Source organism: Pelodiscus sinensis, chromosome 14 (genome assembly GCF_052426305.1).
Source record: "Pelodiscus sinensis isolate ZL-2025 chromosome 14, ASM5242630v1, whole genome shotgun sequence".
NCBI lineage: Eukaryota > Metazoa > Chordata > Testudines > Trionychidae > Pelodiscus > Pelodiscus sinensis.
This window is the reverse complement of record NC_143065.1, coordinates 1,472,042-1,493,896: the sequence shown is the minus strand read 5'-3', so window position 1 is coordinate 1,493,896 and position 21,855 is coordinate 1,472,042. Positions and strand designations below refer to the sequence as shown.

The 21,855-nt window shown below is 39.6% G+C and overlaps 1 protein-coding gene across 1 annotated transcript in view; it reads left to right on the top strand.

The window, feature by feature from the left end:
• TARS3 (threonyl-tRNA synthetase 3) overlaps positions 1–21,855 on the top strand; it is a 34,049-nt gene extending 12,194 nt beyond the window's left edge. The window contains exons 7-19 of the mRNA XM_075897731.2: positions 282–346; positions 1,911–1,989; positions 2,736–2,882; positions 10,774–10,872; positions 11,654–11,820; positions 13,746–13,908; positions 14,601–14,738; positions 16,767–16,844; positions 16,952–17,052; positions 18,309–18,413; positions 20,547–20,619; positions 20,891–21,005; positions 21,373–21,855. Coding sequence (XP_075753846.2) covers positions 282–346; positions 1,911–1,989; positions 2,736–2,882; positions 10,774–10,872; positions 11,654–11,820; positions 13,746–13,908; positions 14,601–14,738; positions 16,767–16,844; positions 16,952–17,052; positions 18,309–18,413; positions 20,547–20,619; positions 20,891–21,005; positions 21,373–21,521 — 1,479 coding nt within the window. The 3' untranslated portion in view covers positions 21,522–21,855. The remainder of the gene's footprint in view (positions 1–281; positions 347–1,910; positions 1,990–2,735; positions 2,883–10,773; positions 10,873–11,653; positions 11,821–13,745; positions 13,909–14,600; positions 14,739–16,766; positions 16,845–16,951; positions 17,053–18,308; positions 18,414–20,546; positions 20,620–20,890; positions 21,006–21,372) is intronic.

The window sequence follows — 21,855 nt, the reverse complement described above, 5'->3', positions numbered from 1 at the left end:
CTGCAGATTATGGGAAGTGTTCTTCTATCCACTTATACCTAGACTGATTAGCTATGTCTATCTGATTGTCCTGTCTTCTCTGTATATTTTATAATACTCTTTTCTTCTGGAAGGAATGTCAGGTTTTCTCTGCTATGGGTGATTGGCACTCTTGAGTAGTTTGAGTGCCTTCTAATGACACAAATGAGTGCTACCATTATACCTGAATGTTGATTTAGTAACTGAAGTTAATAAACTTCCAATTACAAATATTTTTTTTCCCTTTTTCTCTTTTATTGTAGTATAATAAGTTTAAATGTCGAATTTTGAATGAGAAAGTTAACACACAGACTACCACCATATACAGGTAAAATATACAAAAATACATATTATTTCATTGCTTGAATAACTATACACTATACTTCTATAACAGGAAATTGGACAGATGTTTAATGTAGATAAAGGAAGAAATTATTTTCCCTGGATTTATTAAATAACATCCCAGACTTCGTGAACGTTTCCTTCTTTTTAACTAGGACTCTTATTCTATATATACTTTAAACACATGAAACACCAAAGTCCAGTACTTAAAGTTAAGCATGTATCCAGGATTGAGGCCTAGATTTGCAATTGATATTTACAAACAGTTGAATCTTCAGGAGAATGGCACATCCTTCACAAAATTTTCTCCTGTCTTCATTGGTAGACAAGGGAGCAAATCCATGTATGTAGTAATTACCTCCCCTCTTAGGGAGAAGAATAAAATAAATGGTCACAAGCAACTTGACCCCATTAATGTTAACTACGGGCATGGCGTTGTATGTGAATTGTGTCCAATTGCTGTAGTAGAAGGCAAAGCTGGCTCAAATGATTTTTGACAATTTTATTTAAATGGAAACTTTCTGATCAGCTTTGGAAGAGTGCACAAACCACAGGATGTCTTAGATTAGTGTCCCTCAGCCTTTCCAGACTGCTATATGCCTTTCAGGAGTCTGGTTTTGTGTGCCGCTAAGTTTCACCTCACTTAAAAACTAATTGTTTATAAAATCAGACATTTGAGATATCAGTGTTACAGCACAAATGTGACAAACTGCTCACTTTTACCATATAATTGTAAAACATCAATTAGAATATAAATATTGTACATTAGCAGTATAAACAAGTGATTGCATGAAACTTTAGTTTGTACTGAGTTTGCTAGAGCTTTTTATGTAGCCTGTTGTAAAACGAAGCAAAAGTCTAGATGAGTTGCTGTACTCCCAGAAGATCTCCACGTATCCCACTCTCCAAGATGGCGTCATTAGGTAGTTGAGGGAAGGTACTCTGTTATTCCCAAGAGTCAATTCCTTATTACTCCAGTGGAAAACAATTTGGCTGTGTCCAGACTCAGGGGTTTTTTCGGGAAAAGTAGCCTTTTTCCGAAAAAACTTCACCTGCGTCTAGACTGCAGCTGCGTTCTTTCGAAATTAAATCGAAAGAACGCGGCTTTTTTTTCGACGGCGGTAAACCTCATTTCACGAGGAAGAACGCCTTCTTTCGAAAGTGCTTCTTTCGAAAGAAGGCGTTCATGAATGTAAATAGGGCTTCTTCGAAAGAGAGCATCCAGACTCACTGGGTGCTTTCTTTCGAAAAAGCGGCTTGCTCTTTCGAAAGTTCTGCGTGCAGTCTAGACGCTCTCTTTCGAAAGAGCCTCTTTCGAAAGAGGCTTGCAGTCTAGACATAGCCTTTGTGGTTCTGGGTCCTAGACCTCATGCTACACAACTGCATCCCTCAAAACTGAGTGCTTACAGTAGTTATATATATATATATATATATATTGGTCTATGTGTGCTGGTCATCCCACCTTTTTCTTGTACCTTATTATTGACTACCTTTAAAAGTGTTTGTAACATTTTAGGAATAAGATTTGTGTCGTAATTATTTTATTGTAGGTGTGGTCCATTGATTGATCTCTGCAGGGGCCCTCATGTGAGACATACGGGAAAAATTAAGGCTCTAAAGATTTTTAAGGTAACAATAGAAATGGCTAAGCTTTCCAAGCTCAGGTGAATAGAGGCAAGATTTTTCTTAAATGTCAGTGTGGTGTCTGGGTCCTCCCCCCCCCCCCCGATTGTCATACTATCAAAGACATCCTTAATTTTTTCCCCTACTCCCTCAACCCCAAATAAAATTACTGATTAACTTTTTTCCTCCCTGCCTCATCCCCCAAAAATCAACTGACTTTTTCCATTCTAATTGTTCTCAGTTTTATAGCATTGTAAATGAACGGGATCAACTCACTATTATAAATTATTAGTGTACCCAAAATAAGGGAACAGTGTTTTGTTCTTTTCTTTATTTTTAAATCCCATTCATTTGGCCACCTGTTGGCCAGCTAAGGTGATGAAACTAGCACATGTGCATCTCAAGACCACCCCAGTCTGCTACCACATGCTGTCCCCGCATCTTCTGTTGAGCACAGTGTTGAGCTGGTTTCCCTCACACCCAACAAGATACTGTAGAGTGGGTGACCACAGGAACTATAGCTATATTTTTTTTTCTGAACCTGGAATGCTTGCCCTGGGTGGCTTGAAGGGGACTGTAAGTGTGTACAAGTATCTCTGTCTTCCAACCAATATTGGATGATTTTGCACAATTATTTTCCCAAGAAGCAGTCAGAGAATTGTATTGCATTAGCATTTCTTCTTCCTCTGCAGCTGTTTGTACAATACTGTTTGTTAAAAATGTTTGGGGTGGTTTTTTTTTTTTAACATTAGAATTCTTCTACATATTGGGAGGGAAAGGCTGACATGGAAACATTACAGAGAATCTATGGAATATCCTTCCCGGATAACAAAATGATGAAGGAATGGGAAAAATTTCAAGAAGAAGCCAGAAATCGGGATCATAGGAAAATTGGAAAGGTAGATACAGTTGATATTTTTGTTACTGTTAAAAGGTATTGTCCTGGTAATGATGATCCAAAATATATTTTCCCCCCAAGAAGACCCTCTGAAAGTTGAGCACTATTAGCTACTGCCAAATGTTGTCTACAGTTGGGTTGACCCATCCACAAAGCTTAAGTCTGACTTTGCCATTGCAGATGATATAATAAAAACCAGGTATTAGAAATGACTAGTCAGACCACTTTGACAACCCATATGGAACAGAAGGATGGACCAACAGTAACTTTTTTTTTTCTTCCATCCCTTCCCTTCAAACTGTTTTTTGTGATCTGATGGCTTTTATTGTTTTGTTTCCTGGTATTTATCCTCAATGTTCCTTTGCTTAATTTAATCCTGTTACTCTTACTTATTCTCACTCGGACCAACCTAAAATGTTCTTTCCTTTTTTCAAATCCTCCTCACATGTGGAATGATGGTTGCCTTGTAGCGAGACTATCTAACAGATGAGAGAGTTTGTCTGTTCAAGAACTCCTCCTAAATGGCAAGAGCTAGGATGACTGCACTCAGTATGCAGCTCCTTCTAATCCTAACTTAACCAAGATAAGAGTTTGGTTGTGCCAGGAAAGTAGGATGTGCCCAGAATAGAATTGCTGCTCATAAAACCATTGAGAAGACAGAATCACCAGGCAGATGAAAGGCACTTCCCGAGCCTCTCACCCCACCCAGGAGTCTCCTCCCCGATTAATACTTGGATGTTGCAGGCTGTTTGCCAGGAAACCGGGGGAAAGTACACCGTATGCTGCATTCCTTACTCTGACCAGGGAGCACAAAGGGCAGATGAGCCTGGACCTGTCCCAGTAGAGGGATGCACACTTCTCGCCTGGAGCTGCAGCGGCTATAGAGAAGTGCTTCTCACATGGCCAAAATCTGCTGGGGTAATCCTCTCTCCCCAGGGCAGCCTGCATGCTGAATGCCTCGTCCCCAACTCACCCCAAAGCAATGATTTAAATGAAGAAAAACAAAAATTAAGGACCCAAGCAACATCAGATGAATCTTTGCATATTGAACAAAAGATCACACCTCCTGTTAAAGGGTTTATAAGTGATCCAAATGTTGTAATTTGTTGCTTTATTGTTAGAGTCCAAGAAGTCAATATGTGGCTCATACAGTTATAACAAAGCATACTGATGTGCTTAAAACTATCTCTAACACACATAGGACCATGCCTGCAACAGACTTACATTTTATTGACCCCTTTAAAAACATGTAAATGGAATCCTAATATGAAATGTGATCAAACACAGGTCAAGTTGAATATGTTTACAATTCTCATTAGTGTACTAGGTTCCCCATATAGCTAGTCAGGTCTCAATCTTGAGTTTACAGTCTAGGATTTAGGTAAGGTTGAGTACAAACAAGCGAGGTAAGAGTAAGTTTGGAGAAGCATATAGAAACCTGAATAGGACTGATGGAGACTCGGTACCTGTAAAAAAGTTTCAGTATAATATATTAATGAGTTCAATTTATTTGTAGTACATATGTGCACCTAAGTCATCAAGTAGTTGCTTCATACTCTATTTTCTGATTTATAGTCTAGATATTAGGAGATCAATCTGTTGTTTGGGAGATTCTGAGAGCAGGACTCTGAATCAACATGGGATTAAAACTGACGAGAAAGCAAGCAAGCATCAGAACTGGAGGGCTGATAAGAGAAGTAATGATGTCTTAAAATGAAAATAATTACGTACGGTCTTGAAGATTTACCAGGTATTGCTCAGGTTACTAACTCAAACAATTTCACAGAGTAGAACAAAAAAAATACAGTAGATAGGTTGAAAACTTTTGCCAGCAGATGGCTTCCTACTTCACAAAATAAGATCCCTGCTGCTTGGGTCCTCATCTCAATTTTTGTTTTGCATTTAAATCATGGCTCTGGGATGGGGCTGGGGTTCAGTATGCAGATTGCCTTGGGGAGAGAGGACTACCCCACCACAGCAGTTTGGTGCCGAGTGAGAAGTTCCTCTCCATGGCCAGTACAGCTCCAACAGGGACAGCTGGGGAGGGATGCAGGTCCCCTCCCCAGCTGGGGCAGGTCCAGGTTTGTCTGACCCCCAGCATGCCCCAGCCAGTGTGAGGAATGCAGCAAACTTTGCACTTTCCCCATGCTCCCTGACGAAGGGGAACAGCCAGCAGTGCCCCTGTAGGAATCTGGGGGAGCAAGGGAGGGGGAACTTCAGCCTCCTACACCCTCCCCCAATGGCATGTGGCGTGTCCCCAGCTCATTTCACTGGTCTGGAGATTCTGTCTTCTGTGTGGCTTTCTGAGAAGCAATCCCATTACAAGCACGTGACATTTTCCTGGCACAACTAAATGCTTTCCTTGGTTTAAATTATGAGCAGAGGAAGCTATATTCAGGTTAACTTCTCTAATTCAGCACCCTTTGGACCTGACCACTGATGGAAGAGGATATGGGTCAGCAGGGGGACACTAGCAGCTAGATATTTCTGGCAGCAGGCCGTACTCAACCCCTGCTCTCAACCCTCCCAACATGGTTCTGGAGAACTGTTACGCTGCCCTGGATACAGGAGATAAGAAATCACCCCTAAGGCAGAAGAGGGGAAGCCATGTACCCCCAAGGCTGGGAGGTCTGCAGCCACCACTGCAAGGAGGTAACATAGGGTAGTGGTAGTGGGAGACTCTCTTCTGAGGAGAATGGAGGCACGCATCTGTTTCCCTGACATGACATCTTGGGAGGTATTTTGCCTGCTGGGGGCCTATATCCGAGACATTAGAGGGATTGTCAAGGATTATCCGGCCCTCTGACTACTACCCCATGTTACTCATCCATGTGGGCACAAATGATACTGCAAGGTGTGACCTTGAGCAGATCACAAGTGACTACAGGGCTCTTGGAGTGCAGGTGGTATTCTCTTCAGTCCTTCCAGTCAAGGGTAGGGGCCCAGGCAGAGACAGGTGCATCCTGAAGGTGAATGCCTGGCTGCGAAGATGGTGTCACCAGGAGGGTTTTGGCTTCCTTCACCATGGGATACTGTTCCAAGAACAAGGACTGCTAAGCAGGGTTGGGTTCATTTATCAAGGAAGGGGAAGAGAGTATTTAGTTACAGACTGGCTAGCCTAATGAGGAGGGCTTTAAACTAGATTCGATAGGCAGGTGACCAAAGCCCACAGGTAAGTGGAAAAACACAAAGACCTAGGAGATGAGTCAGAAAGGGGAGGGATCGTGGGCTAAAATAGCAGAGATAAAGGAGGGACAAGGCAGAACAGGGAGACAAAATCAGATCAGTGTCTTACTACTTGCATTTGTATATAGCAATCTATGGGAAATAAGCAGGAAGAACTTGACATGATAGTAAACAAATAAAACTGTGACAGCTGGTATCACAGAGTCTTGGTGGGGTAATACACACAATTGGAATATTGGTATAGAAGGGTACTGCTTGCTCAGGAAGAATAGGCAGTGAAAAAAGAGGAGGTGTTGCCTTGTATGTTAAAAATGTTTATACTTGTACTGGAGATGCAGGAGACAGGCAGACTTGTTGAGAGCCTCTGGGTTAGGATAAAAGGGGTAAACATTAAGCGTGATTTCATGCTAGGGATCTACTACAGACACCTACCCAGGCAGAAGAGGTGAATGAGGTTTTTTAAAAAAACTTACAAAAGCATCCAAAGCACAGGATTTGGTGGTGATGGGGGAATTCAACAATCCAGACACATATTGGGAAACTAACACTACATGGCACAGATTATCCAACAAGTTCTTGGACTACATTGGAGATGTGGTTTTGTGTGTGGGTGGTGTTTTGTTTTTAATTTCAGAAGGTCAAGAAAGCTACTGGGGGAAGCTGTTCTAGATTTGATTTAAACCAATAGGGAGAAACTGGTTGAAAATGTGAAAGTGGAAGGCAACTTGGGTGAAAGTGATCATGAAATTGTAGTGTTCGTGATTCTAAAGAATGGTAGAAGGAAGAAAAGCAAAATAAAGGCAATGAATTTCAGAAAGGCGGACTTTAGTAAATTCAGAGACCTGGTAGGTAAGGTCCCATGGGAAGCAAGACTAAGAAGAAAAACAGAAGAGAGTTAGCAGTTTTTCAAAGGGACATTATTTAGGAGGCCCAAAAGTAAAATATTCCACTGCATAGGAAAGATAGAAGGTATGGCAAGAGACCACCTTAGCTTAACCACAAAATCTTACACAATCTAAAAATAAAAAAGGAGCCATATAAAAATTGGAGACTAGGTCAAATTACGAAGGACGAATATAAGCAAATAATGCAAGTATGTTGGGGCAAGATTAGAAAGGCAAAGGCACAAAAATAAGCTCAATCTATCTAGAAACATAAATAGTAACAAGAAAACATTCTACAAAAACATTAAAAGCAAGAGAGATACCAAGGACAAGATGGGCCCATTGCTCAGTGAAGAGGGGGAAAACAATAACAGTAAACTTGGAAATGACAGAGGTGCTTAATGACTTCTTTGTTTTGGTTTTTATCAAAATGTTATATAGTAAATGGATGCCTACCATAGTGAATGCTAGCGGAAATGGGATAGGTATAGAAGTAAAAAATAAAAGAACAAGTTAATTACTTAGGTTAGATGTCTTCGTCACCCAGCCCTGATGAAATGTATCCCAGAATACTCAAGGAGCTGACACAGGAGGTATCTGAGCCTTTAGCTATCATCTTTGAAAAATGGAGCTGGGAGAGATTCCAGAAGACTGGAATAGGTCCAAGTGCCCATCTGTAAAAAGGAAAATAAGAACAAACCAAGAAACTACAGACCAGTCAGTTAACTTATGTGCCACGGAAGATAATCGAGCAAATAATTAAGGAACACATCTGCAAACAATCGGGACTTTAATAAGGGGATAGGTAACAGCCAGCATCAATTTGTAAAGAACAAATCCTGTCAAATGTATCTGATAGCTTCCTTTGATAGGGTAACAAGCCTTGTGGATAAGGGAGAAGTGGTGGATGTGGTATTCCAATACTTGAGCAAAGCATTTGATATAGTCCCTCATGACCTTATCAATAAACTAGGGAAATACAACCTAGATGGGTGGGTACATAAAGCTGGATAACCATTCTCAGAGAGGAGTTATTAGTGGTTCACAGTCATGCTGGAAGGGCATAATAAGTGGAGTTTTTCAGGGGTCTGTTTCAGGACCAATTCTGTTCAATATCTTCAATTATTTAGATTTTGGCATAAAAGAGTACGCTTACTAAGTTTGCAGATGATACCAAGCTGGGAGGAGTTGCAAGTCTTTTGGAAGATAGGGTCATAATTAGGGATGTTAGCATATAGTCGAATAAATAAGCCTAGGCTAATTGGTTAATCCCATTGATTATACACACACACTAAACTCCCCCTCCCCCCACACACACACTTGCTGCTCTGTATCAGAGACAGCAATAGGGGGAGCAGGAGCCAGTGCACATGAGGATGTGGCTTTAGGCAGGTTCCCCACGAGCACCAGATCCTCCCCTTCCCCCATACTACTGCATCTAATAGGTAGCAGCACAGAGTGAGAGGGGGCAGGTGACAGCCATGCGTATCCGCTCCCGTGGATCTGCCTGCCCTGTCTGTTGGAGGCAGCAGTGTGGGGGTGGGGCAAGGGCAGGAGAGCATGACTTAAAGCATCTTCTGTCCATGAGGAGGTCTGAGCTCTCCTGGACAGAAGGTACTTTACATCCCACAGAGTTGCCTTTGTCCATGGGGTGTTTAGACCCCACCACAGACAGGGACTGCTGCCACCCCACACACCTGCCTCTATATCAGAGGCAGCAGCAGAGGGCTGCAGGTATCCGGCCCATGAGGGGAGCTGGTTTTTAAACTGGTTCTCCTTGTGGACCAGCTCCTGCCTGCCATGTCTCATTGCTGCCTCTGATGGAGAGACAGCAGCATGGCATAGCAGGGGGTATTCCCAGGAGTGGGATCGGAGCACGCTGGCTGCTGGACACACCCCCCAGGGACTATCAAATAGTCATGTAACCGTTTAATATTTTATGTGGTTACACGACTATTCAGTTACATATTATCTAGCATCCCTAATCATAATTTAAAACAATCTGGACAAACTGGAAAAATGGTCCGAGGTAAATAAGATGAAGTTAAATAAGGACAAATGCAAAGTATTCCACTTAGGAAGGAACAATCAGTTTCACACATACAGAATGGGAAGTGACTGTCTAGGAAGGAGTACTGCAGACAGCAGTCTGTGGGTCATAGTGGACCACAAGCTAAATATGAGTCAACAGTGTGACACTATTGTAACAAAAAGCAAACATGATTGTTGACTCATATTTAGCTTGTGGTCCACTATGACCCACAGACTGCTTTCTGCAGTACTCCTTCCTAGAAAAAGGGCAAACATGATTTTGGGATGCATTAACAGGGAGTGTTGTGAGCAAGACGTGAGAAATCATTCTTCCACTCTACTCTGCATTGATTAGGCCTTAGTGGGAGTATTGTGTTGAGTTCTGGGCACCACATTTCAAGAAAGATGTGGAAACATTGGAGAAGGTCCAGAGAAGAGTAACAGAAATGATTAAAGGTCTAAAAATATGAACTAGGAGGGAAGTCTGAAAGAATTGGGTTTATTTAGAAAAGAGAAGACAGAGAGCAGTTTTCAAGTAACTAAAAGGATGTCACAAGGAGGAGGGAGAAAAATTGTTCTCCTTGGTGGTCTCTGATGATAGGACAAGAAGCAATGGGCTTTAATTGCAGCAAGGGAGGTTTAGGTTGGACATTAGGAAAAAACTTCCTAACTGTCAAGGTTGTTAAACACTGGAATAAATTGCCTAAGGAGGTTGTGGAATCTCCATTGCTGGAGATATTTAAAAGCAGATTGGATAGACCTCTATCAGGGATGATCTAGATGGTGCTTGGTCTTGCACCAGGGGGCAGGGGACTGGAACTGATGAGCTCTCGAGATCCCTTCCACTTGTAGTATTCTATGATACTGACTGTTGCCAAACTAGGGAATTTGCCAAACAATGGGAGGTCAATTTTTCTAGTAGCATTACCAACACTTCCACTACTTTTTGGGCTCTTAGAAGACATTTAGGGGTAAATCAGTGCTAAGTAACAGCACACGACGCTTGAAAGCCAGGACAGGTGGCTGAAAACAAATTTTATGGGATGGCATGAAACTTGGCCACCCCCATGGTAAATGGACATGCAGCTAACTAAAATTATGCCAAAGCACAGATGTTTCTGGAGCAGAGAGTGCCAAACTAGAGAGTTTCAACTTATACTAAATTTGGTGGTCCTAGCTCTTACTGTTCAGGATAAGTGCTTGAACAGATGGATGGATGCATGGATGGACAGATTCTCTCAAATATATAGTTAATATACATTGTTTCTTTCCCAGTTCAAAATGGATGAACTAGTGTGATAGGTTACTAAGAGAGGTTCTACAATATATCCTAAGAAAAATGTATGAAATCCCTGTTCTGATGCCCACATGCTAAGAAGTTTTTGACTAAGTATCTCCTGGCTCAGAATCTTAAATTATCTTATCAGTGAGTGGTTTGTACCTGCCAGGTGACTCTTATCCTGCATGAGTGAATAGGAATGTCATACCCACTGATGAGACTGTTTTGTTTGTTTGTATTTTAAAGAGTCTGAAATTTGAGGACATGTGAGATTCGTCAGTTATACCTTTGGAGATGGGTCTCTAGTGTCACATGCCTTCTGAAAACTAGAATTGTTTTCTCAGCCTTCTTAATCTTGTTCTCTTCTGTAGTTATTGTTGATACATTCCTTGCTACCAATAATGAAAGATACTAGAGTCTGAACACAGTCAATTAAAAATTTTGATTGAACTGGAAAAAAATTTACGGACAAAATTTAAAGAGCTTACTGAATTCTATCTTTACTTATACAGGAGCAAGAACTTTTCTTCTTCCATGATCTGAGTCCAGGAAGCTGTTTTTTCCTCCCCAGAGGTGCCTTTCTTTATAATACACTAATGGATTTTATACGAGTAAGTAGGCATGTCTTTAGAATTTCGAATGAACATGATTAAATGTTTTTCTTTTGAAGATATATTTTTTTCCACTGTCCATAGCTTAAATGATACATTCTTCAGAATTCTTCCTACCCTACATTTGTGATCATGTCTACACTGCCACATTACTGCACTGAAACTTTTTCATTCAGGAGTGTGATACCTCCCCCCTTTCTATTCCCATGTGTGCAGCAAGTTACAGCGCTAAAGAGCACCAGTGTAAATGGATTTCCAGCACTGGGCGCTACTCTCCTTGTTTAGGTGGTTGACATACTGCACTGGGGAGCTCTGTCCAAGTGCTTGTGCCATGGCCATACTTGCATATTAAAGCAGCGCTTCAATGTTTTAAGTGTCGATTTAGTCTTTGATTCTTATTAATACAATTATTGCATTAAGGCTTCCTCACCAAAACAAGTGCGCCTGTGTATATATTTTTGTTCAGATATTGAAACTTTAGTGTGGATGAAGTGGGTAACTGCAGGAAGAATTTGGTCTTAACTTTTTTTCAAAAGTAAGCAGGTGATTAATTGTTAAATCACAACACATTTATAACTTGATCCTAGTCATTTAACCCTTATGCTGTACTGTGTTTCAACTTTCTTGCTCAGGGGTGTGAGAGTAGAGACTAAACTTCAGGAAAGAGTTGTTATAAGTAAGGATTACAGGATCAGGCCTTTACTCTATGTAAAAAACGCTGTGGATTTTTTAGAGGGGTTTTTGTTTTTGGTTGCATCACCTTTTGAATTTATTTTTCTAGGAGGAATATCACAGGCGTAATTTTACTGAAGTAGTATCCCCTAACATCTACAACAGTAAACTCTGGGAAGCATCAGGTCATTGGCAGCACTACAATGAAAACATGTTCTCATTTGATGTGGAGAAGGAAACATTTGCCCTTAAGCCCATGAACTGTCCAGGACATTGGTTTGTATTTTTAGCTTCATTAAAAACTTCTTACCTTTTTTCCTACTCAGAAGGGCAGTGATTTGAAGTTCAGAGAAATTAATATACTGAAGTATTGTATAGGTTTTCCTATACAGTAAGACAGCCTTTTATGAGGGCATCAGCTGTCCTCAGTGCCTGTCCTATTGTATCTTTAGAGAATTTGAGTACAGTTTGGCTCCATACATGTTGGAAAGTCCCTCAGTCACACTCCTTAAGGGTAAACAGGGTTGTGAGAAATTTCATCATTACTTGCTACCAGGTTTGATCTCCCTAAATGAATAGACACTAGCTTGTTTGAATCAACTCAAGACTGACTCCTTTATAATATCACAGCATTGAGATATATGTATATGAAAATAACTTATTAAGATATAGTAAGGATACTAGTGGAAATAGAAATGATTATGTACGAAAACAAGCGTAACACGCTTCCTAAACCTGTTAAATAGTGATAGAGATGCAGCCGTGTTAGTCTGGTCTAGCTGAAACAAAAGACAGAGCTATGTAGCACTTTAAATACTAACAAGATAGTTAGTCTTTAAAGTGCTACATAGTTCTGTCTTTTGTTTAAACCTGTTAAGGGATTGACCTAAACTTTGTCTAAAGTAGTTGTTCATCTACAGTAATTGCTTGTCTAAAACAATCTCCTAGCATTCACAACCAAATGGCAGGAATCCATCTTTCCTTAATGAAAAAAATTCTGTTCTTTCATCTTCCTTACTGAAAGATATTGGGATGTCCCTTTGCCGCCTTATGTCCCCCAAAATACATCTTTTGCCCCGACAGAGTCAGGATGACCCCCTATAAGTTGTTGCGTGGTATGTTGACTCTATATTGCTGTCACATTCTCACTTCACTTGATAGACAAATGGAGCTTCTGTTGCATTGGCATATAGTACTTAATTTACATGTGATTTGAGGCAGGCTGGTCCTTCCATATTCTTTGTTGGACAAAACGTATTTGTCAACTCTGCTTTGATCCGAAGATGAAAACATATTTTTCAATGTGTATATGTTCACAGCTCCTTACTTCGTGTCAGTATGGACATTTCACAGTTAGGTTAATGCCAGGATCACAGTGGTCATTGAATTAAGATTTCACATGCCATTTTTTCTAGATAAATACTATGAAAGCAGTGTGATCGGTTTAGTGAGTTTGTCAGGCCTGATAGGAGTTGCTGGTTAGAACAGCGAGCTCTCTGTCAGTTGGCATAGATATGTTCGTAGGATCCCAAATTCTACTGAACAATAGGTTTTTGGTGCTTGAGACAGGTTTCAGTGTACTATTACTTCTATCAATGTAGTCAGTCTATTTCTTGTATTTCCTTTCTGAAGACTGAAGTAAGAAGCTTAGCTTTTTGGATACATAATGGCCAAAAAAAATTGGGCCATTCATGAAATACATGCGGGTTTTGTTTGTTTGGTTTTTTTGGGGGGGGGAGGAATGTTATAATTTGCAACTCTCTTGGGTTTAAAATATACCTTGGATAGGGATGGGATGACTTCATGGCTAGAGAGAGTAAGACGGGGTGCTGGAAATCCCTGAGTTCTAACTTTGGCTCTCACTGGGACTTTGTCTGTAGACTCCTTTTCACCATCTGTTGAACGGTGGTTTGGAGATTCGTAATTAGTGGTGTATTCTTGAAAAGTATTATGTAACCTAATATTCTGGACTGGCCTAAGCTGATTTAATTCAAAAGAATGTTGGGTATAAGTTTTACTACCTGCATATAAAAGTCACAGAGAGGTAGCTATGTTAGTCTGTAGCTTTAAAAACAGCGAGCAATCCTGTGGCGCCTTAGAGATTAACATGTATTAGGTCATGAGCATTGTGGGTAAAAGCACTTCATCAGATGAATTGGATTGGAAACTACAAAATCCAGGGTATACTTTGTCTCTTCTAGCTTGATGTTTGCTCATCGCCCTCGGTCATGGAGGGAAATGCCTATTAGATTTGCCGACTTTGGGGTTCTTCACAGAAACGAACTCTCAGGAACTTTGAGTGGTTTGACTCGAGTCAGGCGTTTCCAACAGGATGATGCACACATCTTTTGCACAATGGAACAGGTAAAGAACTTTTCTGCCTTTATTTTGTCCTGACAGGTTATTCTGTAGCTTAAGTGCAACATTTGTTTCTTTTATTTCTTCCCTGTTGTTAAGTTGCTTCCTTCTAATTCATATGGGATTCAGTAAGTCTTTAGATGACTATATAATTGCTTGCATCAGTATCCCATTGTTCATGATGTCAATGTCTGAAATTGCCAACAGGCTAATGTCCTGATGTTTTATTAAGTTTTTCTATTATGACACAAATGTTGCTTATTTGTAAAGGAGAACGGTGTGTATTTTTGAGATGTTATTAAGTATGGCTACCTGCAGCTGTGTATCAACAGGAAAAAAAATCTATACAGGATATTACGCTTTTGTCTCACCACAAGGATATTTAAGCAATAACAATAAAGTCCCAAGAGATCAAATAACCGGCAAAAAAATGAAATAAGTGGTTTATCTGGATGATGTTTTCCACTTAACTATACTGAGTAGTATCTTATTCCATCAGTCATCCAAAGACTTCAATGCAGAGTAAATTAAGGCACTGTGTGGCAGTGTAGAACCAGGTCTCATAATCCCAAACCTCTATGAAATATCCTTCTGATTTAGGAAACCATGAAGCAAGCCTGATTGAAGACAAACAACCAGTGATCCGTGCCAGCATTTTTTGAAGTTCTGTAAATGGATCTGTGTTGCTTAAATTTCAGATTGAGGAAGAAATGAAGGGCTGTCTAAATTTTTTGAAGTCAGTTTATGAAGTCTTTGGTTTTACCTTTCAACTGCACCTTTCTACAAGACCTGAAAATTTCCTAGGAGAAGTACAGATTTGGGACCACGCAGAAAAGGTAACACGGAAAGGTATTTAATACTTTAATTTGAAGAAACTTAATGCATTTTAATATGGCTAAATGTAAATGCCTAGATCTCAGGACAAAGAATGTAGGCCATACATACAGAACAGGGGACTCTTCTCTGGAAGCGGTGACTCTGAAAAAGATTTGGAGGACATGGTGGATAATCAGCTAAACTTTAGCTCTTCTGGCCATAGCATCATGCTGGGAGTTCAAGTCCTCCTGGGATGCATAAACAAAGGAATCTAGAATAGAAATGGAGAGACTGTTTTGCCTCTTTCTTGGTACCCACAATTCAAGAAAGATAATGAAAAATTAGAGCGTTTAGAGAAGAGCCACAAGAACATTTAAAGGATTAGAAACCTGCCTTAGATTTAAGAGCACAATCTGTTTATACTAAAGAGGAGCTCAAATAATGCCTTGGTTATAATCTGCAAGTATCTACATGGTAAACACATTTAGTATCATGTTCTTCAGTCTAGTGGAGAAAGGTCTAACATGATCCAATAGCTGGTAGTTGAAGCTATACCGAGGGCGGGCAGTGATTGATTGATATATTTATATTTTTTTTATGGGGGGATACTCCAAGCTTTTGGTAAGTGGTTAAGGGCTGCACTTCAGGGGTCTGGGTCAGAGCCTGAGTGCAGAAAGGCGCATGGGGTAGGGGAATAGGGTGCAGGAGCAGGTGTGTGGTCTGAGAAGGAGTTTAGGTGAAGGAGGGGGTTGTGATCTGGGGCAGAGGCTTGAGGTGCAGAGTCCAGGATGGGATAAGTTTGCAGGGGAGGATTCTGGCCTGGGGAAGGAGTGTAGGAGGGGGTGCAGGGTCTGGGAGGAAGTTGTGACCTGGGAGAAGAGAGAAGGGGGGAAAGAGGGTTTGGGTGGTGACCTGAGACAGGTAATTGTGGGGGAAAGAGCAGGTGGGGTGCCAGAGGCAGGCTGTGGCTAGGAGGCACTTAGCTTGGCTGCTCAAAGCCAGCAGCCCTTCAGGAACCTGAAGCAGACTCTCTGCCTCTGCTGAAGTCTCAGTCAGCTGGTTGCTCCGCATGGGTCTGCTGCAGGCATGGGGGGAGGGGAGGGAGGCTTCACATGCTGTTCCTGCCCCCAGCAAAATATCTCAAATCCTATTGGCCAGAAACTGGCCAATGAGAGCTGAGAGATTTTGCTGGGGGCAGAGGCAGCATGTGAGGCCTCCCTTCTCTGTCCCCAGCTGTCCAGACCAGAGAGCAGCTAGCTGTTGAAAGCATGGACTGCTCTCTAAGGATCCTGGTGAAGCGACTGCAGGCTGGGTTTGGTGACTTGGTGGGCTGGAGTTGGCTTGCTGGAAGCCTGTTCCCCATCCCTGAGCTATACAAATTCAGGCTGGAAATACAGCATATTTTTTATAATGAGTGTAATTAGCTATAGGAACAATATAATTAAGGGTCATGGTGGATTCTGCACAGCCAATTTTGAAATACATTCTCCTAGTATTATTTTAAGGAAGTTTTGTGGCCTGTATTATACAGGAGGTCAGATGAGATGATCACAGTGGCCTGTCCCTTCTGGCATTAGAATCTATGCCTCTGATACATACAACTATCTAATGTCTAGTCTTGCAAACCTTCAGTCATGGTGAATCAGTGAGATTACTTAAATGAAGTAGGGTTTTTTTAGGATAGAGCTCTAAAATCTGTACTTGATAGGTGTGTTTGCTGCGAGAAATGAAGCACTGACAAAACAAATCTCCTGATTGATATAGTTACCTATAGCTTGAACAGATTTTCTACCAGAAATTTCTTGTTGTTGATCTCTATATTTGATACAAAAGTCAGGATTTAGAGTAATTATGTTTAGTTCATTAGTTCAAAACTCTTTATATTGCTATGATGTTTGAGTTGGTACTACCCATTTTCTTACATAGTATGACGTAGTTATTTTCCCTCATCTTCCCCTTCATGAGAGGTCTTGGTAGGACTGTGTTAAATAAATAAACAAAAAAAACCCATGACCATTAAACTTCATCTTGCTTATTTTTATAATTAGCAATTACAGAACAGTTTGAATGACTTTGGAGAACCATGGAAGTTGAATCCAGGAGATGGAGCATTTTATGGTCCTAAGGTTAGTAAATCTGTGAAAATTCAAAATAAAATTCGAATGCAGCTTGGTTAGTGCATAATAGAATAACCAAAAACCTGTATCTAGTAACAGAAGCATTTTCTTTACAGATTGATATTAAAATCAAAGATGCAATTGGCAGGTATCATCAGTGTGCTACTATCCAACTTGACTTCCAGCTACCAATCAGATTTAACCTTAATTATGTTGGGTAAGTGGTTGAATTGTTAGACTGTCAACTGTAACAGATGTGGAGTTCTTTACTTTCACTGTTTGTAGCTCCCACTAAAAATGAGTTTTTAAAAAAGCATTTTAATTATTTACTGGCTTCTGGACAAGCTGCTGACCTACCATTAAATGCATAGGTGCAGTGGGAGGCAACAGATCCCCAGCTGTGGAAATGAGTACTTGGACTGGCCGTGAGCTAAGGCTTTCCTCTCTTTTAGTAGTTTGTTCAACTGCTCTGTTTCTTTGTAAATGATACTGAAGAGTGGGGGGAAAGAATGATGATTTGTCTTTCTGGTCTGCTCTTCCTGAAGAGAACTGCATGTATCTGACCTTAAAGTTTCCTCAACGGCTGTATGGGACTAACACACTAATCAGTCACTATTGTTGGATGCATCTTCTTATCACAGGTTACACATCAAACTATCAGCATTTTGCAGGTTTGGGTTCTTGACACAGTCACTATTTAAAGTAAAGGTCAGATCAACTAGTTTCACCTTGATGGAGGTGCATAAATTGTACATGTACAGGATTGGACACTTTTTTGAGAAAAGAAATATCATTTTTAGTTTCCAATTTGAGACGACTTTTTTGTTAAGCACATTTTGTGACTTTCATGCTCTTGGATGAGTGCTTCCATTGGTTTCCCATTTTCATGTATTTGGTTGTGTCATGATTTGTCTCCCCTCGTTTTTTGAAATAACAAAAACAAATTTTTTTTTGTTTTGGATTTTACCTGCTCTTGCAACTTCCCGTCATCTGAAATCCCAATTGTTTGTTTTTCACAGCATGATAATTATCACAATAACCAAAGGATGACGTCTCAAATGGGAAATAAGCAGTAGAAACAGGGAAGATCCTAATGAAGATATTTTTATTGACGTTTGAATTAAAAATTGAGGGAAAAGAGATACATCAGATATGAAAGTATCTTGAAGTGGACCTGAGTCATAAAGTTAGAATCTGAATCCAAATTCAAAGTGATTTACAAAACCAGGATTTTATTGTGCCCGTTTCTCATTATATGTAGGCAGGATTATTTCAACCTGCTTTGACTACCAATTTATTTTATTATTATCAGTATGTATTAAAGAGAGTACATTTGGAGTGAAAACAATTAATAATTTGATAATATTTATTCTGCGTTTTATATAAAACCAAAGCAGAAGATTGGAAAAAATTACAGTAAGCTTATGTGCACTGATTAAGGTAAATGTCTTAATATTTCTTCTTCTTTTGCAGAAAGGATAGTGATGATAAGAAAAGGCCAGTGATCATTCATAGAGCTATTCTGGGCTCAGTGGAGAGAATGATAGCTATTCTAGCAGAAAATTATGGAGGAAAATGGTATGTGGCTCATGTATAGTACTAAGAAACAATTAGGAACAAAGCTAAAAATACAGAAGCTTCTTAATGGCCACTACATCATAATAAAAATAATTCGCCAAGACTCTTAGTCAAGGTAGTACAGGCAAAACAACGAAAATGTGGAATGTCTCAGTGAGGCTTGAGTACCATAAAATCATTAATATGGTTCATATTACAAATATTAATGATTATGTTTATCAGGGTGGCAGTAAGCCAAAGGCAGTTTGCCAAGATTAGCCCCTGGCAGGCCACAGGCACTTTTAATTTCCCTATGTATCCACCGGTATTACAGCTCCTAATGACAGCAGATTGCCATTCCCAGCCAATGGGAACAGTGATTCATGGCCAATGGGAGCTGCAAGCTGCTATACTTGCAAACGTGCAGGTAAATAAAGCATTGGCTGGGGCTAACCCTGTCAAACTGCATCTGCCAAACAGGCCACGTATTGTCCACCCTTGATGCATATAGCAGACAAATTCAAACATGACATGATTATAGACTAAGATAAGAGTAGAAATTCAGTTTTACAAGATTATAGTAAAACTAATACAGTAAGACCATATTTTAAATTGGCAATTGAAACATCTGTAGAATATATTTTATTTGCCCTTCATTATTTAGCCATAGAAGTATAAAAATGAATTTGTAAACCATAATACATATATTGTATTGATTAATAAGTTAGAGTTTTAACATGTATAAATAGTGAACGCTGCTCCCTTTTTCATGACTAATATCTGAAAGATAACTTCTCCATAAAATGGAGAATAAAGTACAATTAAATGGAGAAGGTGGGAAAGGGAACAGATCTCATTCACGAACATACAGTCCCCCTATTTTAAAAGTATAAAATAAAGGACATAGATAATGTGTGAAATTAAACTGTAGTTGAATTATTAAATGAAATGTGTAACTTGGAAAGGAACGAGAGACCAAAATTGTGTATATATCTTCATGGCCTGTTGGTTTGTGTCTTGAGCTCACTCAAGGGATTCTAAACTAGTTGTGTACTGAAATTACAAACAGAAGTGGTGGTAATTTAAGTAGAATAGTTCCTTCAGAGAATGATACCTGTAAGTGATTCTTGCTTTATGTCATAATCTGAATTGATTCCAATGCAACCTAAATATGTTGATTTAGTACACGGTAACATTTTTCTCTTAACATTAACACAAAAGTAAATTTAAACTTAAAAAAGTATGAAAAGTGGTGCATACACTATTCAGTAGTGTCGAAATATCATCCTCTGTTGGGAGCCAACTAGCCACAACAGAGGTGGATTGGATTCATGATGTTATTTTAGTTTTTAACAGTAAATTTTCTATTTAACCTAGAGCCAGAATTATTCATTAATATGTTCAGGTGAATTAGGCAGGATAAAGACCATGCCTTAGCCTAGATGTCTATAATTAAACCTTCTTTAAAATTATTCAGTTACTGTTAGAGCAGTGGTTCCCAAACTTTTCGGCATCACATCCCTTTTTGATTTTTGAGAAATCCACACCTCTCTTTTCCTCCCTCTTCCCCCGTCCCTCCCCCCAAAAAAGCAGCAAAACTTGTTGAGAGGGAAAAAAAAAGAAAGAAACTGACCAAAGCCAAAAAACAGTCATGGCCCTTTTAATTCCCAGGACCACTGTTTGTTTTTTTTTTTTTTTTTTTTTTTTTTTTTTTTTTAAAAGTGCCAGTACTCCAGCGGAAAAGCAGAGCAGGCATTGCCCTTTTAAGGTGACCATTTTTAAGTCTGCCCAGGATGCTCCATCCTCCCTCTGTCTCCACCAGCCTGAGCTGCACATGTTCCGGTGGACGCCCAAGGCAGGAAAAACAGAAAATACCAGACATTTCACATGGTATTTTCTGAATTTTTTTTTTTTAACCAGATGGACAGGGCTCTTTCTTTGGGGGGGGGGGGGGGGGAATTAATGGGGGGGGCGCTGGGTTGTGTCGTGCCCCCCCTGGAATTTCTTCACACACACACCCAGAAGGGCACGCCCACCAGTTTGCGAACCTATATATTCAAGCATATAAACGCTTGCATGAATGGAAGGTGTGTTTAGTGTAAGTGTATATACAATGTATTTTTATATAAATTTTATCTGTGTTCTATTTGCCAGGCCTTTCTGGCTCTCTCCTCGCCAGGTGATGATTGTCCCTGTGGGGCCTACTTGTGAAAAATATGCTGAACAGGTAAAAGTAGACTTGCTTTTTAAAAAATTGAAGTAAAATTTATTTTAACAGTCACGATATAATCTCTAATTCCAACCTAGAACAGAAATGTGTAAACTCCTATACATGTTGAAGTAGTCTTTATTACCTTCTAAAATTGTCATGAATTTAATATGAGGACATGAAATTCCGAACGAAAATAATATTTTTGGGGGCTCTTGCTTCTTAGAGAGAGAATGAATTACTGAAGCCTGTGTGTGTAATATTAATGGAACTTTTAACTTTATTGTAGGTTTGCCATGAATTTTTTGAAGCAGGATTTATGGCTGATGTTGATGTAGATCACAGCTGCACATTAAACAAGAAAATAAGAAATGCACAGCTTGCACAATATAACTTTATTTTAGGTAATTGTGTATTTGTTTCTGATCTTTGTAAATGTTTTTTTAAATTTTGGTTATAAACAACAGATGTCATGGATTTTGATGTTTATTTTAAATTTCATAATCTAAGCAGGAGATTAAACAGACTGAAGCAAATTAAAGTAGAGTTTCTTTTCACTTTTTTTTAAATAAAGTAATAGGTATGATTGTGTAATAGTTTCATAGTTAAGTGGTAGAGAATACCTTCTTTAATGTGTGGAAGATAATATAGCTAAAATGGTGACTAGCATCAGGTCCTGTGCTATTTTTTCCTAAAAATTATGTACTCTTTTAAAAAGTTACATGCCTGCTGCATATCCATTAATGTTTTTCTGGAATATTCCTCTTGCAGTTGTTGGAGAGAAGGAAAAAGCAAATAATGCTGTCAATGTGAGAACAAGAGACAATAAGGTTCATGGAGAGATTTTGGTAACGTCTGCCATTGAAAAACTAAAGCAACTTAAGAAATCACATACTTTATATGCAGAGGAAGAATTCTGAAATGGCTCCCACTTAGCAGCAATGTTACCTCTAAATGAAATTGAAAATTTGTCCTCCCCTCGATAACACTGTTGTGATTATTTGCAAGGTTTTGTAATTAATGCACAAAAATGTAATAGATATGGGTGTTTCGGGATTGGGTAAAAGAAAAGATTCAAACCTTGGATGACTTAAGGAAATCATCTGAAACCATAGCAACTGGAAAATTCAGTTTAGAAAAAAACTTCACCTATACTACAAAATGTATTGTTTCTGCTACATATTTAAAGCTGGTACTCTAAAAGTGATCAAGAGAAAAACACTGGAAAGTGTACTTCGGCTACTGCTAACAAAC